At 36.6% G+C, this 14,658-nt stretch overlaps 1 protein-coding gene across 5 annotated transcripts in view; it reads left to right on the forward strand.

Annotated features, from left to right (window-relative positions):
- Window positions 1-14,658, forward strand: part of CSPP1 (centrosome and spindle pole associated protein 1) — a 55,157-nt gene that overhangs the window by 35,706 nt on the left and 4,793 nt on the right. For 3 of the 5 annotated variants that reach the window (XM_062489466.1, XM_062489483.1, XM_062489493.1), the window contains 11 exons: window positions 60-172; window positions 1,269-1,418; window positions 2,635-2,781; window positions 3,553-3,657; window positions 4,687-4,753; window positions 6,178-6,298; window positions 6,963-7,108; window positions 7,634-7,774; window positions 11,522-11,577; window positions 12,729-12,792; window positions 14,416-14,525. In XM_062489466.1, the coding sequence (XP_062345450.1) occupies window positions 60-172; window positions 1,269-1,418; window positions 2,635-2,781; window positions 3,553-3,657; window positions 4,687-4,753; window positions 6,178-6,298; window positions 6,963-7,108; window positions 7,634-7,774; window positions 11,522-11,577; window positions 12,729-12,792; window positions 14,416-14,525 (1,220 nt within the window). The remainder of the gene's footprint in view (window positions 1-59; window positions 173-1,268; window positions 1,419-2,634; window positions 2,782-3,552; window positions 3,658-4,686; window positions 4,754-6,177; window positions 6,299-6,962; window positions 7,109-7,633; window positions 7,775-11,521; window positions 11,578-12,728; window positions 12,793-14,415; window positions 14,526-14,658) is intronic. The other 2 variants (XM_062489474.1, XR_009933045.1) reach the window with 2 other exon arrangements.

Below are 14,658 nucleotides of genomic sequence, written 5' to 3' on the forward strand. Positions count from 1 at the left end.
TCTGGCTTGCTGTCTTAAATTTTGTTTGTTTTTTATCTGTAACTTTTCCCTTCCCTTAGGTATTACATTTGCACAGGCCTCTCCTTTTGCTCGAGGTAATGTGTTTGGTGAACCTCCATCCCCAGAGCAGCTTAAGCGACAGGAATCCTACAAGAACTTCCTGCGTCTCCAGGTGAATGCTCAGGCCAGATGTCATCTAGTGAAATAAATTGTAAAAAGAGGGTTTGCTCTCAGAGTATATCATCACTGCCCACCAAAGATATTACTTGTGCTATCACAGCCAATTCTGCACACAAGAGGTGTACCAAAAGCTACATATTGTAGAGTTTTTTTGGATTTTGGCTTACATATAATAGCATCACTTAGACAAGCATTTCTTAATAAAAATATAATTTAAAAAAATTCTTTAATCTAGGCTCTATCTCTTTTTTCTTTTTTGAAGTACAGCTCTCTAAATACAGTATTGAGTTTCGAAACTGTGCATACAGTATAGGTTTGCATACATAAATGACTACAGAAACCAAGATGTTTGCCCTTGGAGGTCTATGTGATAAAAATGAACGTTAATCAAAATGAAATGGTGACCAGTCAGTGTAGTTATTTGTTGATGGGTATAAAAAACCTGGTTGTTCTTCAACCAGTTTGTCTTCTATCCATAATACTTCACATTTAATCTTATGCTGCATGAATTAAATATCAGTGTAATTAAATACCATTATCAAGGAAATAATAGATAATTTAAGAGACTACTAAAGTCATACAGTAGTTTGATGTGGATCTCTTGAAAATAAAAGATCAGGGTTTTTTTCCATGCATAGGGCTGCCAAATAGACTAAAGAATGGGAAGATCTTTTGCTTCAGTAAGTCAGCATTTTATCTAATAATACTGCAGTTGTGGAACGGAAAAAGAGAATTACCATATCTTTTTGGTTTCCCATCTTTGATTATTTAATCAGTGAATAAAAGTGTTACTCCAGCACATCTTGAATAGAACAAGTGTTAGGAAATACTCTGGTTTTATTAGTAGTGTTTATAAGTAGTTTTACTGTATTTCCAATGGCCAAGAAGAAATGGTAAAATATAATCTCATTTTAAGGGAATTCTGAAGCTTAAATATAGGACAAGCTCTAGGATTCTTTCAGTTGCACCATATAGCTTTTGATTTTGCAAGCAGGTACTGCAAAAATCATGATGGTAAATGTTGTTAATCAGATTGTTACTGGCTATTGACAGTTTTTGACAGAATATTTCTTTGTTTTATTTTTAAGATTGAAGAGAAGAGACGTAGGGAAGAAGCAGAGCGAGAAAAACTTAGAATCGAAGAAGAAAAAGAGGAAAAACGACTTGCAGAGCAGAGGATGAGAATTCAAAAAGCATATGAAGAAGAACTAGAGGAGAGAAGGAGGAAAGATGAGGAGGTGTAGTATTTTGATACTTTGACTTCTTTCCATCCTAAACTAACCCTTTGTAGGTCAGAAGGTAAGCCGAGAACTGTACTGTGAATTGGTCTTTGATTTTAAATGAGGCTGCATTAGGCAGAGGAGAGGTGGCAGATTTTTAGCATTAACTAGCACATTCTTCTCACTCTACGGTACTGCAGACTTGAAGTACTGTTAATTCTTTTAAGAAAAAAAGTAGTTTTATAAATGACAGTGGTGCTCTCCTTTCTGAAAGAAACTGGTGGTGAGGCCAATAAAAAGCTTTATCAAATTGGTGAATTAAAAGAAATATCCAAGTTTTTGTCTTCGATCTAGCTCTCAAGGAATTATTTGAAAAATGTAGCTATAGAGGAATATTTTGTAAAGAAGTTTTTTGAATTGGCAAGGAGGTGTCTTTGAGATAAGAACACTGCTTGTTTTGGATGAATGCCAAGCAAATCTAGTGAATAATTTTCACGGAGGTAAATTCAAACCTAAATCAATACCCATGGATTAATTAATACTACAATTTTTTATTTCTTGGGTTTGCATTTTTAAATAAATTTGCATTATTTAGAATATAATAAATAATCAAGGAAGAGGACACAAGGCTGTCAGAGGAGGAGGAGGAGTCTTTAAGTGCCCTTTGGGATTATGGAAAATAAGATCAGGATGTGGAACTTGAAAATTTCTGAGATGGAAGGTTTATCTTATATTGTAAATTCTCCTTCCCTAGTATGAGCTAATTAGCAGGGTGAGCCTTGTCTTCTGGATACCAGAGCTGGTCTGACAGAGAGTAGGGAACTAACTGATGTCATTGCTATTCACAGTCACACGACTAAAACTGAGACCAGATGATAATTTCTCTGTGGTCTTGTGATAGTGTGGTGCATGTCTGCAGTATGCTTTAATTTAATCTGAATTTTTGGAAATGACTCCTACAGTTTAGCCATAACTGATGGCAGATCTGGGGTCTCAAATGTGTTGATAGAAGTTATTAAGAATTCTGTTTAATGATGTTAGCAAAGCCAGGGCTGCTGCAGTTTGATATTTGCATGAGATACATTTTAATTTGGATATTTGAAGTCAGACTAATGAAATACGCTTTTTTTTTATTTCATACTAATCACTTTGACGTGTAATTTTGAATTCTCAAAGAGAAAGAAAACAAAACTTTAGTAATTGTTTCTTTTTTAATGTATTAATTATGTTACAGCGAAGATTGAAAAATAAAGAAGTAATTCAATTAGATGAAGAAAGAAAAAAAGAGGCAGAGAAACAAGGGAAAGAAAAGGAAGAAAAGCAAGAGGAACGACTTAGACAATATTTTGAGAAAGAAAAGATGGAAGAAGAAAAGAAGATGGTATGTTTAACTGCTTTTAAGACAACTTTTAAAAATAACTGAATTTTAAGGAAATCACATGGTTTCTTAGATGTCTACCTTCAGTGTTTTTCCCCTCTCAGCTTATCGAACTGCACTATACTTAATGCGCAAACAGAGAAGAGCTGAGGGAAAAATCAGAAATACTGCAGTAGAAACTTACCTTGTTGATCAAATTTGCATTAAAAATGGTGAAAGCAAGATTAATAATCTGCACTCAATAGCTGATTTTTATATTTGCTGTGAAGTACTGTGACCTGCATTTGCTGTGGTGTAAATATAAATAAAATTACTTATTAGAAGACTGGTAGGACTGTTCATCTTGAACCGTGGTGTTTTTGGTAATTTAATTATTTTCCTTTGACCTGGATGATATAAGAAATCCATCACATGGAATTCTGATGGACAAAACCTAAGGAACCTAAACAAAAATCTCTCTCTCTTATAAAATTTGTACCGAGTTTCTGTCATTTCTGTAAAATAGACAGATATAAAGGAAATGTCTAGAGGAAAAACAGATACGTAGCTGAAATACAAATTAAGTAAAAACCACCCTACAGCATAGAAAAAAGTATTAAAATTTCTATAGGTAGAAAACAAAAATCACATGAAAAAATTTTTGCAGTCGCTTTATGCACTTAGGAGCATTTTTCCTGTCAAAGGGCAAACACTAACAAAACTTTCCCTGTGCAAAATAACACTTTATTCAGAAGCTATAAGAATGTAGTTTCAGTCTTGGTTTCTTCCCTGCAGTTGTCACGACAGTCTTCACCCATCGTTCCCGCACTTCAGAACAAATCTGTAAAAAAAGAAGAAAGGATTCCCTCTGCTGAGAGCCATCTGTCTTACTGTGCACAAGTATGATTCTTTTAGCAAACTTCTACTGCTTTATTTAAGACATTACATTGTATGAAATCATGCCAGGTTTTTAAAGTTTGCCATTTATACTGGAATGTCAAGGATAACGAGACAGTCTTTGCGTTAATCAATCTTGGAGCTCTGAAATTTAAGGTGAAGTTTTATTTCAAGTATTGAAGAATTTTTATTGGCAGTATGTTATTTTTTTTTTCTGCGTGTGTATTTTCTGTAGGAATGAGTACCTCATTTTGGAGAGGACATACTCTGTCCAGACACTTACCAGGGGTCTGATGATCTCAGGATTTAGGATAACAAAGTTTACATATAATCTAGCAGGTCATCATTTTCACTCACAGAAGAATTTAGCTCAGGCATGAAGTTTAATGTTGATTTGTAGCTACTGACTTTCCTGTGTAATCTTCACGTTTTTGAAAGTACAAGAAGATCATTACTCCTAATATGCTTTGCTTTCTTCTAAGCATCATAAATGAGTTACTGTAGTGGTTCTGAGACCTCTGATTTCTTTTACTTGATGATCTTCTCTGGGGCTTTTTTGGCTTTTAAAATGAACTCCTAGAAGAAAGTAGATTAAATAATTGTTTGTGATATTTGAATCTCAGGCTACACTTTTGTCTTTTTTATTGAAAAAGTGTTTGTTTTTTTTTTGCCAGCACTTTGTCTGAACTGGGCTAAGTACTTTATAGTGCAGTTTCAGATAATATTTTATGTCACACTTTAAACCATTGCTTTCCCCAAATTTCCTAAATGTGAAGAATGCTCTGCAGGTAGGTCAGTTTATTTCTTTAGTAGTACTTAGAATAGATTTGTTTAGAGCTCTGAATAGTGCATTACAGGTATTGTCATAGTAATTTGGATTATACATTTAAAAAACCTTAGGCATTCACAACCTCTAAGGTCGCAGTTCTGACTTCCAACTGTTAATGTAAATTAGATGTAAAATAAGGAAATAATATGTACTGTAATTTCTTTCTTTTACAAATTACATTTCATATTGGTGATGATCACTAGGATCCTGCACAGCCAAGAGCTCCCTCTCCACCTGTCCCTGCTAGAAGAAATCAGCTGCGTTCATTAGGTGAGTATTTGTCTTCATTGCAAGCTCGCCTTCTATTACAACAAAACCATTACAGTTCCTTTTCTTGCCTGCAAAAGAACAGACCTTTAAAGTTTGCATTTCTGTCTAGGTGTTTTCTCTCTCTCAGTACTATCAAAGTATTAGTATGGTATGTCTTAAGATTTAGGACAAAATAAAAATGCTTTTATTATGCATCATCTTAAGGAAATACGTTTTTGTAAAAACTCTGGTAATGGAATAGTCTGCATGGGATGTGCTGGATCTCTCAGAACAGTGGTACCACTGTGACCAGAAACAGGAAAGTTTTGGATTGGCTGAGTAAGGGTTTAGACCAACAGAGTGTAGAGCATTGCAGTTCTGACTCTTAAATTCTACCTGCTTTGTTAGTCTGCCTAATCCTTGCCTCATTCCTCTTAGCTTTCACTGGTGGTTCTAAAATTCAAGTGTGCTGGAAGGATCTCCTTTGCTTTTGCTATATTAGTTACCCTGGCAATATGTGGGTGGGAAGCAGTAATTTTTCCGCTGATACTTTTTTTACAAGTATATAAGAAACAACACATGAAATGTAGTAGTTATTGATATCATATAAATGCCAGCCTGCATCAGAAAGTACCTGAGGCCATTCCAGGGAGTTGTGGATTTTCCACTAAATGGAAGGCAGAGTGGTTCTTAATGCAGCCATTGGAAATTGATTTACTCAGACCTTCTGTCGCAAGAGAAATAAAGATGTATAAATTGAGTCTCCTGTTTGAGGATTACAACTAGTAAGACTTGCTTGCCTGCTAGGTTCTGGACACTGAAGTCTAAAAGTCAGTAAAATACAAAATTGTAAGTATGTTGTTTGGAAAATGAGGAATTTCTGAAACAGGTTTAACTTGTGGAGGAGTGCTGTCCTGACCACAAAAAACAGCGTAGACCCAAAGTAGGTCCGGAAAGTCAACATAAGATTGTAAGAAAAATTGGAGTTAGAGCTCTTGACCACTTAAGAGAATCTCCACTAGGCAGACAGATATCCAACTTTTGCGTCAGGAAAGAAAATTATGCTGAGTGCTTGCAGATACCACTGCAGTTCCTGTTATCTGAGGACTGCGTAGGTTTGCATATTGCAAATTAAAGCTATTTGCTGGCAACACCCACTTGCATTCCATAGCTTTTCCTTTTTTAAATATAGTGAAAAATTTTCAGTGACATTTTTGAGTTTTCTGCTGTTCAGGGGTTCTGGTCCTTGTGCTGTCTCAAAATAGAAACTCTGATCTTATTTCTAGTGTATGAAGTGTTGTGATTCTCGTGTTTGTACAATCCTTGTTTTAATTATCATTTCATTATATCTGTTTTTTTCCCTTTATTTTTTACTTATGTTTATAAGTAGGCAGCAAAGTTGCTCTGACATGCCTTATTTTTAAATTATTTGTGGTAAATTCCAGAGGAAAGGAAGAATGTAATCAACGAATTGTCAGAGATGAGGAAACAGCTTCGTAGTGAAGAGAGGCGACTGCAGGAACAGTTGCTAAATGTGGCCAGTCATGATAATGTACCAATTACACGGTAAGAATTTAATCTTCTGTTTCAAAAGCTAGGCTTTTCACAGGATCTTACTGTGTGTTACCAGCTGCTATTAGTTGACCAATATACATGAGTGGAATAAAAAATATAAAGGTAGAACTTGTATATAATTTTTTTTAAATTTTTTTCTAATGTGTTTGGGTTTTTTTCCAAGACTCTTGCTAAAATTTATTGTAAGAATGGCTGTACTAGTGAGATAGGAAGTTGGAATGCTCTCTCTTGAAGAGTGGTCTAAAACAGATGTCTAAGGCAGAATTATATCTCTAACTTTTTTTCTCAGGCATAATCTGTGCCTGTAAACTGCAGCACTACTGCTGCTGAATATGCTTATGAATACAGTACTGCTGTGGAAGTACTTTCTTCCTCACTGAAAAATCATTCTCTTTATTTAATAGATTTGGTTTGCTTCAAAAATGTATTAGTTAATCATACCAATTAGCTGGAAAAGACACATCTAATTGACAGCCTTAGTTCCACTCTTTTTCATAATACACTATGCAGTGTCATTACTTTCAGATATATTTTCCTCTTTTGATTACTTTTTTTAAAGATAAAAGATCTGAACATTACCAGTATTGTATTTCCATCCAACTCATTAATATTATGGTGTTAAATTGCTGTCTGCTTGTTTTACAAACCTTTGAAGCAGGAGGCGAGAGAAGAATCCAAGGGACATATTTGAGATGGCCAGGCTTCGTCTGCAGGCTCCGGTTCGGCGACCTTCCTTAAAGGAGGCACAAGATCCTGTCAATATACAGAATATCTGGGATTTTAATGAACTTAAATACAAAGGCAGGTAGATCTTGTTACTGATGAAGAAGGGTAGGGAAACATCTGTCCTTCTCCTCCATCTTTCATTCCACACAGGATTCAAGGACAAAAATAAGAATCAGGCTCTTCATGAGCTACTGCCCATGCACTGCACTTCATGAGCAGTATTTTGTTCGTGTGTGTGTATCTCTCTGTGTTCCTGCAATTCCATGGAGTTCTTGGCCTCGCAGTGCTGTGCCATCACTTGGAGCACTGACCTGTCTTCTAGTCCCTCCTGCTTAAACTTCTCGTGCATTTGATATAATGGTTACTGAAAATAGACTGAGTTGGACTTCTTTACCAAGCAGAAAATTGTTTCTGTGGAACTTTCTGTTTATTCTTTACCAGAAAACATGTATTTTTAATATAGCAAAATTGTAAAATTATTGCTAACTTGCTCATCCTCTTGGTGGTTTACACTATTATTTTTAATGGATATTTCTTTAAAAATGCTTTTCAGAAATGTTAATTTATGGATAAAATGTAAATTTCGCATCTTTGCTCTAGATCCTGAAACACGTATGGCCTTGAGGCACATGTATCCTGATCCTCCAAAAGATGACCAGACTCTAGAGATTCAACAGCAGGCACTGTTGAGGGAGCAGCAGAGGAAACTCGACAGAATGAGAATGAGGAGAGAAACAGAAGGTAAGGAATGAATGCTCCGAGATAAATGTCTGTGAAATTATGTGTTTTGTATTTGATAAGAATTAAAACACACCACCAGCTCTAGTTTTACTTCTTTCAAGTGCACTGTCATCACTGCAGTATGAAACAGTAAAACACCAGAACACTGGAAGTCTATTGTAATGTAATCATAAAAGGATTGAGTGTTTGGGGGAGCTTTTGTGGCTTTGTACTTAGTTTTTGGGGTTTTTAAATTACTTTTGACTGTTTCTCTTTGTTTCCCTGGAATTAATTTAACTAGTGCCTCATATTTCAAAAATCGTAAGGGAAAAGTAGTTTTGCTACTGTTTCTTGGAGAAAACTATAGAACAGTGAAACTTTCTTGTGGAACTGTGAAAAAACTGTTAGCAGGTAAGTTCCATGGAGCAGTTCTTGAGTTCTCATGGAGAAAGTGGGATGGCTTTGAACTATGAACTGATTAAAATACAGCCAATGTATCTTCACCTTGGTCTCCTTTTAATGGATGAAATTTCTTTTTATTTCCATTGTCTTGGGTTGATCTATTTTAAAGTTTCAGAAACCTGTATCCATAAAAAGCCTTTGCTTTAGAAACCACATATGAGATACTGTGACTACTTGGAGGTTCTGGAAGGAGAATGTTGCTTGTATTGTTAAAGAGATGATCCTAAGATAGTAAACATTAGTAGCCTAACATGGAAAATATTTTGGCTGCATATTGCAGAAGCAGTGAAAAGTAGATGTATTATCTGTTTGCATACTACAGTTAATTCCAAATGTAAGGTTCATTCAGGTATCTTTTACAAACAGTAATGAAAGAGCAGTATTTCCAGTTGTTTTAGAGGATGTTTAAAATTATAGTGAGAGTTGCTTAAACCTGTACAAATGAACTCAGTTTTGAGTGCAGCATACAGACTTCTTGGGAAAGTATTTGCCTCTGTAATTCAGACTGGCCTAACTAAATTTTTGAAGAAAAAGTAACTTTATTTCTGTGGTGGCTTAGCCTTTGCTAACAGCCAGACTTCCAGCTGGCTGCTCTCCTGCTTATGTCTCCTCACTCCTGCCCTTTGGGGAAACAGGAGGCATAAAGTTGGCCAAGGTGCAGATGAGGAGATTGGTTACCAGCTGCTGTTGTGGGCAAAACAGACCTGCCTTGGGGAAAATTAACCTAATTACTATAAGCGTAAATATTTTATTACTGACTTTGAGTAGCAGAAAAAAAAAAAAAAAAGCATGAAGCCTGAACGTTTTCTACCCCTTTCCTGTGCCCAGTTTCACTCTTTCATTCTCAGTGTCCCTGCTCCCCTTCCTTCCTACCACCCCAGGTACCAAGTTACTTCTGTGATGCAATGAGTGTTGTCAGGCTTGGGCAGGGGGGAATTATGGTCATTACACAGCAGTTCCTCTCTGCTGCTTTTGTCTTCTTGCACCTTTCGATCTGCTCTACCATAGTGTCCTTCAGGGGCTGCAGGGGAATCTCTGCTCTGGCACCTGAGCACCTCCTCCTCCTCTTGTCTGGCCTTGGTGCCTCCAGGGCTGCTTCTCACAGGTTTGTTCTGAGTCCTACTGCCACACTTTGATTTGCTTTTTCTCAGCTGTGTTTGCAGAGGTATCACAAACGTGACTGATAGGCCCTGCTGTGTCCTGCAGCAGCTCCATCGTGGCAATGGCTGTGCCCAGCACAGGGTATCCCCTGGCATCTCCCTACAGCCCCCCACCTTGCCACAGTCACCCATGGAGTTACTTCTTAGCCTTAGGGCATTAATTAAAACCAAGCACCTCTGGAAGGAAAATATTTACATTTTTGCATACTGCTTTGGAAAAACTGAATGCCTCTTCTGGTCACTGGTGCTTTGAAGCTTGCTCCTGTTCACTGTTGCCAGACCTGTAAGATTAACAGAATTGATACTGAGATGTGGAGGGTGACAGCTGTGTTTTGTTCAACATCCTGTTGAGTGTTAAAGATAATTCCTGTTCTATCTTGGACAGATGAGCTGGTGTTCAAGCAATGTGTGCCATATTGCTTATGGATTATAGAACATCACAGTTTCAAATAAGCACATTTATCTCACATTCTGTGTTTAATTATATGATTGTGAGTATCCTTTATGTTTAATTGGAATGTATAGGCTTGACTTCAGTCTTCCTCTTCATGAGATTGACTGAAATGCTGAAAAATAATTCACTGGCTTCAACTGAGACCACTCTAGGGCTTGGTTCTGGTTTTCCACCATTAGAATATTTTTAATAGACCAGTCTGAGAAAACTTTCATTTAATGTTTTCTGCAGAGAAATCTCCACCATCTAGAAATCAAGTTTCCTTTTCCATTTGTTTAAACACATGCAGTCATTTAGGCTTCTGCTAATGGATAATGTAGGCATACATGATGACATCCAAGGAAAGGCCTCTTCAGGTTAGCTTAGATTAGTTGATAGACAGGCAGCAGATTTTTGTAAGTATTTTCTTCTGATGCTTCTAGAGGCTCCTTAAACAGCTTTTTCTCTTTCTGTCTCCTATTGCTTTACAACATCATTTAGCTTTATAGTCTGTCACTGAGTACTGAGCAAGAGAATTAGTTGCCATCTCTGTTTCCGGTTTATTTTCCTCAGAGACAACTTCATCACCTTCCTCTTGCTGAAAATAGATGAGTGGGTTTTTTTGTCTGATTTAAAGCACAAAGAAAGATGAATTACAACAGTATGTGCTTTTATACTCTGGGTGAAATAATGTGTTATGGGCTGTTGTGGGAAAGGCATGCCTTTTTTCTCACACTGTGTCTAAGTGTTCTTTGCCTTACATGTTTTTTATACAGTTTTCCCTCAGATATGTTTTGTTTTTCTCTCTATGTGAAAGAGGAATATGTTAATGAAACTATAAACTGAGAAATCAGTGTTTGAAATATTGAAAGCTTTTAAATGCTAGCTGTGACCCTATCAATGAGGCAGTTTTTTGCAGACTTCTGGATGATTATTTTTCTGGGGGATGTGAGTGAAAGCTCCAAGAGCAGGTTTGATGTTGCTGTGCTGCAGTGCTGGATGCTGTGTGACTGGAGCAATGTGTCAGGAATGGGCCAGAAGTCAGACCAGGAGGACTGACAGCCCATGTGCTCTGATGCTGGACAGAAAGTCAGCTACACACTGAGTAAGGTGGTGTTTCTTGCATCTCTGCCTCAAAACCAATCTAACTAAATAATTTATTTGAAAACTTAGCCTAAAATAAGAAAAGTAACTTCAGTTCTGCTTCTTTGCATTTCCAGGATGCATTGGGTCATTGTTAGCTTAACTTTCAGGATGGTTCTCTGTGCCCTCCAGAACTGAGTTTTTTATCCCTAGATAAAAGCATATATATTCTTATCACTTTCCTCTGTGGAACGATCTCTGTGTGGTTCAACTTCTCTTTGAAAGCTGGAAGTGTGGTGTGCTCAGCATGTTGAATGTACATTTACTCTTGGGGCTTTCTGCAGTCCCTGCTGTGGTTGTTATTCCCTGCCAGGAGCCAAAAAAGAGATTAGAAATAATGCACTACAGATTTCTGTTTGATTTCTCTGATTCTTCTTAAATTTACACAAGGAAACCGGAGTAATTGTTGCTTTCAAATGTTTTAAAAACTCATTCCTTCAGCAAAATTTATGTGTATTTAAAGATGTAATGCATACAGGTCTTCATTTTTGCAATAATAAGCTGATAAAATGTGTTTTATTATTAGCTATTTTTATGTTAACCCTGTTGTTTTGTCTCTTGTCTGTGTAGCTTTTGATGATCAAAATGATCCTGCTTTGGACAGCTACCCACAAACCATGGGCCTGGTAAGAATAAAAGGTTTTTATTATATTTATTTTTCAAGGATGAGAAATATTGTGTCTTTCACTGATTTGGAGGAAGGAATGACACTTAACACGACAGCAAACGAATTTATGTATTTTTCTGACAAATGACAGCTTCTTTAAACTTGAAACAGTTGCTCTAAATTCGGGTGGTTTAAATGATGCACTCGGCAGTCACGAATTGGATCTGTTCTCAGATGGAATGTTTATTTTCTGACTTGGTGAAATGAGCAAAATAGAATTCTATCAAATTAGAATCCTGCACTAACCCAAAATACTGAATAACAGAGTTCAGTTGTATTTCATGGGAATGTGAAACAATGAAAAACAGGAGACTGTGCAACAGCAAAGACATTAACCTTGGGATAATACTGCCACTAAATGCAAAAATGAAGCAGGTTTTATTTTAAAAAATCACATTAATGGCCTTTTATAGTTGCAATTTAATGCCTGAAATTATCATTCAGAGCAATGCTCTGCAGTAAAAGATTTGTTTTCTCTTGTTCTGTTTCCTCTGATAGTTTCTACTACTTTGATTTTAGAGTGCTTTTCAACATAAATTATTCCACAGTAGAATTTCTCTTAACAAATGGCTGCAACTATGAGGTGAACTATGAATATTGGTCTTAGTGCTTGATATTATGATGTAGAAATTTGTTATTTTAATGCTTTAATGTCAAAGATTGTATGTGGTGGGATAAGTTAAACATAAGGAATCATTCTTCATTTGATCAATACTTCATACAAACCTTACATGCAAAGCTCACTTTGAGCACTGAATGTTCTGAACCTCATGCAGAGTGACAAAGATCAATTTCTCGATGGAAATGTCTGTGTTAAACGAATTACCACAACAGTTGCCATGTGTAGGCAATTTCAGCAACTGGGATTTCTACAGAAAAGTTAAAAAAACCCAAAAAAACAAAACCCTAATGCTTGAAGAGAATATGAGCTCTTTAAAAATGTATTGGGTTTTTAAAACCACAAAGTCAAGGACAGTGGAATATTAACACTGTAGAGCTGCTCTTTGCTTTGCAGAAGTTTGGCAATTAATTTACATTAATTATCATTTGGCCTCAGAAATGTATTTGAAGCCTCTGAATTTCCATTTTTTTTTTGTTTCACTTTTGTAGTTCAGGAACAAATCTAGTGAATTCCAGAAAAATTCACTGTTGGAATCGGATAGCGCTTTTATTGGTGAGTTTACACCTCCCCTTAACCATGTTGTGAGTGTACAGACACGTGGTTTAGTCTAAAGCTGTGTCTCTAAAATGATTATTACTGTTTTAGAAGTTGCAGTGGTTGTAGCTATGGTGATTGGTTTGAAGTATTAGGAAGTTATGTCTCCAAATTAAAATGCAGAGATTTATGACATTTCACTGCAACAAATTTGTGTAGATGACAGCTGCATTTAACAATGCTGCTCAGTTGCCCTTTTTACCACCTTACATCTTTTCCTGAGAAAGCATCTTTCTCTGCTCTTTGTGGTTCTTCTGGGAGGTTTGTCTTGTCAAGGGGCTTTTTTGACATCTTCCCAGCTTTGGATAAGGAAAAGCTAATATTTATTCAGGAAATGTGTTACAATGGTAGCATAGGCAATGCTTTTCTATAGTTCTGCTGCAAATAATATAATTTATTGGCAATCACAGCTTGCAATTGCAATCTGTCCGCAGTGAAATACAAAAGTCTTAGATAGTCAGCGATTCTTTTCATGGTTATTCTTTTGATTTACAAGCATGCTTGATTTTAAGTATGATTATATGGGTATAAAATAGCAATTCATTCTAAATTAGTCACTTTTCTGCTGTTCACATATTATTTCATTTCACTTGCAACATCATACTTACAGACACTGTCACTTATTCCATCATCTGAAGCAGAAGTTTTTTAGTTTTCTGAAGATTTTTGTATAGACTGCCTCATGTAATGTCTCTCTATTCAGCCTTTGTATGCATGGACGTAAAAGTGCTGTTTAATTTCCAGTTACTAGAAATACTAAGGCTAGAAAAACCCAACCAGCTCAGGCCTTTACATGTTATTTTCCATTAGCATTTCAGCATCTTGAAATTTCTTTCAGTCGTCTATGGGAAATCATCTTGCAAAGTTTTTATTCTTGGCTATAGGGGAGATGCAGTAGAGTAGTTGGTAGTAGTGGATTCTGTAGGGGTTTTGTTGAGCAGAGTCCTTCCTGTTCCTTGGAAGCTCTGTTCCTGAAGATGCCAGAGGGGCTGCAGTAGGAAACGGAGTCCACTGTCTGCACCAAGCAGCAGCAAAGCCATCAACCAGCCCCAAGTAGGGGGTACTGGTCCAGGAGGAAAAAACAAAAGTTCTTGTTTGAAACAGTTTGTGTTTGAAAGAATTTCCAGAGTGAGCAAAAGAAGGAGAAATAGACAAGTTTGAAGCAGCCACATGACCTTAGGATTCATGTATATTATAATCAAAAAGTGTTATTTATTTTTGTATGAACAGATTCTGACAATTTATTACATGGAAAGGCAGAGATATGACCAAGGATGTGTGATTAGGGCATAAGATCCCAGTTGTTATGTGTTCCATGTAACATATTCACAAGCATAATTTGTTACATGATTGTATCTGTTATGACTTTGATTCTCCAAGTGTTCTCTCTCTCAGGTGAAGGTGCTGTGCTCATTTGAGTACTCATTTACTTTAAAGGTCTGGGTATAAACAGGATTTGTAACGAATATATTCCTGTGATGGAATCAAGTACAATATATTGGCTTGTTTCAAAACATAAACAGGTTGGAGCACTCTCTGGTATTTTGATTTCTTTGAAAACTATTTCACCTGTTTTTCCAGGTGCTAATGGGGAAACGTTTTCTGCCTTAGAAGAAGTGAATTTATTACCGCAGCATCCACCTTCTGCAAGGGAGAGGAGACGACTAAGGCAGAGAGCTTTGGAGAGTGCTGTACGTGTAAGAACTGACAGATGTAATGTCAGACAGTTCCTGTGCTTCCACAGTGACTCCATGTTATGGCTTCTGAGGGAGTACACGTGTAGCTATTTGCCCTTTTGAAAAGGGTGCTGTTCAACTGAAGGAT

This window comes from Cinclus cinclus, chromosome 1, assembly GCF_963662255.1.
Source record: "Cinclus cinclus chromosome 1, bCinCin1.1, whole genome shotgun sequence".
Classification (NCBI taxonomy): Eukaryota; Metazoa; Chordata; class Aves; order Passeriformes; family Cinclidae; genus Cinclus; species Cinclus cinclus.